The 7,492-nt window shown below is 40.5% G+C and overlaps 1 protein-coding gene across 2 annotated transcripts; it reads right to left on the bottom strand.

Moving 5' to 3' along the window:
* Positions 1–1,122: 1,122 nt before the first annotated feature.
* On the bottom strand, positions 1,123–7,492 carry LOC124073689 (somatostatin receptor type 5-like). 2 transcript variants are annotated; one of them, XM_046416096.1, is made up of 4 exons: positions 7,150–7,492; positions 4,897–5,617; positions 4,370–4,774; positions 1,123–3,972 (listed from the first exon to the last, which is right to left on the bottom strand). In XM_046416096.1, exons 2-4 carry the CDS (start codon positions 5,578–5,580, stop codon positions 3,886–3,888), a joined length of 1,176 nt encoding a protein of 391 aa, XP_046272052.1. In that variant the 5' UTR covers positions 5,581–5,617; positions 7,150–7,492; the 3' UTR covers positions 1,123–3,885. The 2 variants fall into 2 exon arrangements, with proteins under 2 accessions (XP_046272052.1, XP_046272053.1); XM_046416097.1 differs by having other exon boundaries at positions 1,123–3,969.

Here is a 7,492-nt window from a genome sequence, read left to right as displayed (position 1 = left end):
TTATTTGTTAATTAAGCCAATTTCTTACATAGTCAGAACTGGAGTCAACAAAGGAACTGTAGAACACATGTGTGTGCATGTACCACATCCATTATTTTGAGAGTAAAGCGAAGCGTCCTTTCCTCAGAAAATCCTTAGCTTTTCTTGAATTTTTTTTCTTAGAATCACCCTCGAGTCAAAAACTCTTCTATGGTAATGCGTTCTTTTCTTTGTTTGATAATAACACTGGTTATCTTGCTTGACATTGAGGCTGATGGAACAAAAGCAGTGTGACCACAAACACCAAGGTAAGCAATAGCTACAGAAAGCAAAGTGTGTGTTTCTGTACCCACATGCAGCTGCAAAAACAGGTTTCCAGTAAACACTCGTGCAATAAGGGCAAAGAAAAAAAGTATGTCAAGAAATTAGGGAAGGCATAAAGGCAGGTTTGAGAAGCAGTGGCAAAGAGAGAAAGTCGTAAAAAAGGAAAATGTTCAGGGGGAGTCACTGATTTGTGGAATTCTGGACCTCATTTTAGAAATAAATTGCACAATATGCCTCAGAAATGTGTAGCTGGCCAAAGGCACATAGAGCATTTACTACAGCTGCTTACAAGGCAGACAAAATACATTTTCTTCCAACCCCTCCTGAGTATTACATGTCATTCTAGAGATATGCTATTTTGGAGAAGATGGAAGGTGGAATGGAGCAACACAGAGCTTGCATGGATCAGTCTTCTTGTTGTTTTTCTTCTTCTTCATCTTCTCCAGACAGCTGTATGAATGTTTTACCAGCAGCTTTTTGTCTCTTTTTGTCTAATTACTTGTAGTTTTCAGCTTGATGATTTTTGTAGCTTGTTTACTGTGTCTACTCAGTCTGAGAGCACAGCTACATTAAAGTTTAGCACTCAAAGCAGCTCATGTGCATTACGTATTCAAAGCAGTTATTGCCAGATTACAGTATTATGTTGTTTTTTTTAAAAATTTTACTTCATGTATCCTCATTGAAAGAGCCACTGGTTGTTGTAATCCTGCACTCTATGCTCACAACCAGTATGGTGATATTGAATGTGAAAATGACACTGGCCAGAAACTATTTCAATGTGCATATGACAAAGTATCAAGACAAAACTGCACTCCAAACTGTCCTTTGATATAGTTGCATTTATTAAGGTAACAGTGGAACGGCTGCAAGATCATAAAACTAAGAAAAAAACCAACAAACCCCCACCACCATTAACAACACTTAGAAAGTCAGCTCACGGGGGCAACTTTGAGCTGCCTCCCTTCATTTTGCTGACAGCTTTTCATATTTATATGTAAATGGTTGTTTATGCCGCAAGCCATTGTTCTAAAATCGTACTGCATAATGCAGCCAAATCTGTGTGAATGGCCTGCCCTGAGGAAAACAAAACACCTGTTGTTGTTTTCTCTGCTTTTGCAATAAAACCACTCTAACTTTCTGTAAAGAAAAATCTCAATTGGTTTATGTGGAGAGGCATTAAGATTCGAACGTAAAGCTGCCACTATTCTTCTTCGACTGGAAATACAAACGCAGTGCTTCAGTCTGAAACACAAACCTGCCTTAATATTGAGAAATCACAGTGACAACAAATAGCAGCTGTCAGTTAGTGGGACAGATGTAACATAACAGCATAGGTTCATGCAGCCACATATCAGCTCCGTGGGATTAATACAGGATGAACATGTAAAACAGACTTGATCGTTTATTAATATTTATGATGGCTTCTTTAATAGAGCAACTAAGATAGCGTTTTTCTTATATATACTCACTCCATATTTAAAATGATGCAAGTTCACAGTGTTTCTAACACAAATAAATCCATCGTCTCCTGTAAGATGTCCATGTATTTTACTGGGCAGTATTTCAAAGAAGCTCACCATAAACATTATTAACAGCTCGGGTTACAACTATGGAGATGCTCCAGCGTCGTGCAGCAACCTCCAAATGATGCTGGCATCAAATGTCAAAGTTCATAGTCCAGCAGCTGAACGATGAGTGAGGATATGATCTGGTGTAGCTGAGGTTTTGACAGTGATATGCTCCTTCAGTTCATCATGGCGTCCATTCCAACAGAGAGAAAAGAGATAAATCCAGTGGAGCACAAGACCTGGCCGGGCTAATTCAAAGCATCTTTCACAGCTTTGTAACATTGAAGTGAAAAAAAAAAAAAAAAGTCACAAAAACCACATTAACAGTAACATGGGCAAAAGAAAAGTGTTTGTCATGACCATCAAAAATATTTCAACTAGCTCTACTCTAGCCTTGGGGATATGAATTATAGCTGTAGGAAAGAACAATAGCTGAGTGTTAAATAAATCTTGGGTCACAGGTAGAGTAGTCTAAATGTAAGCCTGGTGCCCAATGAATGCCTGTTAAAACAAATCACTGACAGAGTGAAATTACCTGTACTATAATGGCTCACACGATGAATTCAGCAAATGCACATTTTCACAGCACTAAGTCCGTCACTCTGTTGCTCCAAATTTCTCTTCATGAAGAAAGAGTTTCACTTTTTGGGAAATACACGTATTTGCTTTCTGGTTGAGTATTAGAATAGAAAATCAATAGCTAGAGCTTTGGTAATGTGATGTATGTGATTAGTTAAATTTATGTTAGCTGCCCCTGAGTTCAACGTGAGTTCGGAATTTCGCAGCATCTCAAAAACTCTCTGACTTGAATTAAACAGTAGTAAACAATTTGTCACGTAGCGAGCCGCGTGCAATCTCTGCAGGTGTGTGCACACCGTCCACAATAATTGATGTGTACATATATAACATTGCTGCCTGAGGAAAAGCTGAATGATCCTTTGGTAAAACTATTCTGAGAGCTGTATACGTCACCACCGTGCTGCATGTTCCTGCCCTCTCCGTGCTCTCTCGTCCCTCTGGTCTTTATAAATATGTTGGTTATCTGATCACCGGTGTGTTTTGGAAAGGTGGTGGAAAATAATTTGCATTGGGGTTACTGCAGTCCAACAAACCATGAACAAGGAAGTGGATGCCGTCGTCGTCAGATTCACACATCTGTGGCATGGGCAGAAGGCTTTTTACACTTTGACTTTTGTATGGATTAAACAAACAAAATGTGTGCTAATTAGTGAGCTTTAGATGTGCTGGTGGGTAGCTTTGTTATCTTTGATCAGAACCAGGGAAGCAGTTTCCCCCTCTTTCCAGTCTTTATGCTATTCCTGTAGCCTTACAGCCTATTCAGGACAGATATGAGATTGGTATCAATCCTCTAATGCAATTTTCTGACAGAGTGTTTTAAACATAATTCCAAAAATCTCAAACCATTAGTTTAATGGAAATATTGTTGCAACCTTTGATTAATTCCAGTTATTTGAAGAGAAGCTAGTTTATACTGTCAACTCAACTCTTCACGCACAGATGCCTCTTACTGCTGTGAAATGTGCACGATCCTGAATTTATCAAAATAACAGGTAAACATAGAGGAAGCATTAAGTGTGTAATGGGCAAGGGCATCAGCAGCAAATTAAACAAAACAGATTGGAAAGCAAGGAGTCTTACAAAAATATGATCACGTATAAAACTGAAATGCATGTTTCTGGTATAGGCCTGTTTCAAAATAAAAGTCTAAATAAAGTTAGTTGAGAATTTACAGCATTTCACATCTCACGACTGCATTCAGCACTGAATTGAGACATCACATCATCTCTCAGACTGTGTAAATGTTTAAATAAAAGCTCAGTGACAAATGCTGTGTGTAGTATTTTCTCAATACTTTACCCCTCTGGTCCTCTCCACAAAAGTCCCAGTCAGAAAGGGAGGATCAGCAATAAAGACAAGAAATATCAATCAAAACAAAGTCCATGACCAAAAGTCCCATGTTTTAACACGCTGTATGGTGGGTCAGCTTGAGAACTCATAGTACTGACTGGCCATTCACCACCCCTTTTGAAGTTAAGGGCTCACTGTCAAGGTCCCCAATAACCTCCACCTGGACAGCCTGCTGAAACAATACAGCAGACACAGAGATTAAGGATACAAGAAAGACACGATGGCAAGCAGTATCACTTATGAGCTTATCATCAAAAAACTTTGTTGTTAAAGATGACGGTTGTACTGTGGGGCTAAAATCTTTGTTGGCTTAAACTCTACAATGACACACTTATTTAAAACATGTGCCCCCCTGTTTCCATTCTTGTTTCAAATTTTAACATAAAAACATGAAAGACCGTCTTGGGTTGAAACAGCTTCTTCCGTGTCAGATTCAATTCAAAATTTTGAAATACAAACTATTGAAAACACGAGAAGCTGGAATTTGAACAGACTGATACAAACTAAAACTGTATGTACATCTTTATTCAGAAATTACATGGATAGCATGAATACTGTTTGTGCAATACCTGAATGGTCTGCATTTTTCCATTCTCTGTGTGATTTCCAGGTGTGAAAATAGGATTCTGGTTTTCCTTGGGTGCGCTCTGTCTGCCTCCCATATGGTCTGTGGTGCCAATGCCATTTGGTTTGTGGAGGCAGAGAACCTTCTGGAAGCTTTGCTTGAAATTGTCGGAGAGGAAGCCATAGAGGAATGGGTTGGCACAGGAGTTGACATAAGTGAGGATGACCAAGGAAAAGTAGAGGGTGGTATTGTCCTCTGGGATGATATGAATCAGGTTGACAATGTTGGTAGTGAAGAAGGGCAGCCAACAAAGTACAAACACCAACACGATGATCACCACCATGCGTGTCACCTTACGCTCCGACTTACGTCGCTTCTTCAGGCCTGCACGTACACCTGCTGACCTCACCTGAAAGTGAGATGGTTGATTGAAAAGATTTTTTGAGATAATGAGAAGAGAATCTCACGTGAAATTTTAGTAAGTCAGACACCAATGAAAAGTCAGACGCCATGTTTTATCTGTCTAATTACCTTGATGACAATGAGCAGGTAGCAGAGGGAGATGACAAACAGAGGACCAAAGAAGCCTAGGATGCATGTGTACAGAATGAAGACAATGGACCACAGATCTTGCGGCTCAGGCCAAGATATATTGCAGGTGTTGAACTCCTCCTGTACATGTGAGTAGATTGTGACCGGTGGCACAATCAGAAAGGCCACAATCCATACCACAGCATTGAAAATCTTGGCCACCTGTGGCTTCCTCCATTTGGCACTGCGAATAGGATGAACCACAGCCAGGTAGCGGTCGATGCTCATCAACGTCAGGCAAAAGGTGGAGGCAAACTGACTTACGGAATCAGCAGTCATGCACACCTTGCAAAAGAAATCCCCATATGGCCAGTAGGAAAGCACGCTGTTAGTGCCCAAGAAGGGGATTCCTAGGATGTAGAGTTCATCAGCCAAAGCTAAATTGAGGATATACATGTTGGTTACTGTCTTCATCTTGACGTAACGGACCACCACGTAGATGACCAGTGTGTTGCCCAGAAGACCCACAATGAAGACGATGGTGTAGATGACTGCGGTGACTACATTGAAGGGCATTGGCGCAGCCATGTCTGAGAAATTGTTGGAGGTGGGGTGACTGGGGTTGTCCTGGAAGGAAGGCATGCTGATGTTCTCAGACACTGACGTCCAATTGTAGCCATCCATGTTGACGGAGGGAGTACTGGATTGCAATGGGAAATAGCTCCAGAGAGAAAAAAATGACACAAACTTACAATTATTTTATGGGGAATAAATATATTATGTCTGCCTTTTGTACCATATACACTCACAACAATAAATGATCACTCTTTGAGCAAGTTGCCCACATTCACCAGGAGAGAATTGGACCTTTCCACTGAATTATCTGGGCATAGAGCCAACGTGCCATTTCTCCTAATGGGAAGTGCACTTTAGAAGAAGATCACATTAGTTAAGCAGGTTTCAATGCTATCACTACTGTTAGATTAGATGTCCATAAGGGAGGGGAGGGGGCATGGAAACAAAGACCTGCAGCCAAGTGGAAAGTAGCCTGCCCCACACCCTTAATAACTGTGTTACAGTGAAGTATAAGTGAGTTTTTGGACCACATAAATATAGTGAACGATGATATTCTGCTGGACTACATCTCACAACAGAAAAGCATGACATGAACTGAAAAAATGAACAACAAGAAGGTTAACTGAGGGTCATCAAGAGGTGAAGACTGATAGACTGAAAGGATGACTTTACTGATTGACAGTCTGGCATTTATGCAATCATGCAGCTTTTGATAACAGCAGGTTTTAGCAGAAGGAGAAAAAAAAGGTTAATTTCCAGTTGGTGCCCCTCTGTCTAAACTGCCTCTGGATTCTGCATCTTTACATTTGCAACATTTTTGCATTGTTTTCATTGCATTCAAATAATTTGTCACTTTGCCTCATATTACAATGCAACAAAACAGTCAGCATTTGCTTTGGTGGACTCAAATCAAAAAGTCTGGAGAATGCTGGTAAATTTAACTTAAACCGCCATGTAAAAAATGCATTTTATGACTGAATAATGAATTGTATACAAATCACTCTAGAGCAAACGAAAATAATAACGATATCATGAGATGATCCTGTATCATGTCATATATGGAATGTAAAGGTTGCGAATGTTTTCCTAAATGTATGATACAATGCATCCATAGAACCACGCGAATAATTTGGTGAGAGCGGCCGGTAGCTACCTGCATGTCCTTACCTGGTGCCTCATGGGTGACTTACAATAATAATCATCTTTTAACTGTCAGCCGTCAGACGTTGCAACCCGAGGCTGTGAAAATGTGTTGCACAAATAAATGGACTGACGTGGAGATTCACTGAACCGCGCTTCAAAACACGGGAGTGACGCGCAGCCCGCAGCATGTTGGGGAGAACACAAACATTTGCAGCCCACGTCCCCTTCAGGCTGCACGGGGCTTGACATTTTTGTTTATCAGACTTATAATAAGGTATAGCCCACAGTCATGTGAGTTCACACGCATGGCTCATTAAATCTGAGCGCAATAAATTAAACTTTAAAATTCATCACGTTTTTTTTTTTTCGAAAACAACCTAAAATAAACTTCATCTGCTGGGAGTCAAATGACCAGTACAAGACATGATTTTTTTTTCTAGAAAGAGATGTATAGTCTATTCATATCTTAATAACAGCAAGAAGGTGATTTTCATTTCATTTAACAGTGACATTAGTAGATGGGATTCATCCTACCTGTGCGCTCCCGTGCGCGCCTTCCTCTCCACTATCCGGTGGCGTGGTGCGCCTCTCCTGCGGTATTTACGTGGTTTGGGAAACAAGGGCTTTCTCTGAGGTCAAAATCAACTCTCCCTCTTTTCACTGGTCGCTTGAAAGAGAAACCCCCTCACACCTGACTTTTCATCTAGAGTCATTTTCTTGATGTCAGCACGTTCAGGTTTCCAGAATCAGACGCTCAAAAACATTGTGTTTCATTTTCCAGGATTTTCTGTTCTGGACGAAACCCTTTGCATCGAGAATTACGTTCCTCGGATGAAGAGGAGTCACTTCTTAGGGTCGCATGTGTATAGTGCCTCGA

This window comes from Scatophagus argus, chromosome 16, assembly GCF_020382885.2.
Source record: "Scatophagus argus isolate fScaArg1 chromosome 16, fScaArg1.pri, whole genome shotgun sequence".
In the NCBI taxonomy this organism is placed as follows: Eukaryota; Metazoa; Chordata; class Actinopteri; family Scatophagidae; genus Scatophagus; species Scatophagus argus.
Note: the sequence above shows the minus strand (reverse complement) of the source record. Positions and strands in the feature narration are given on the sequence as shown.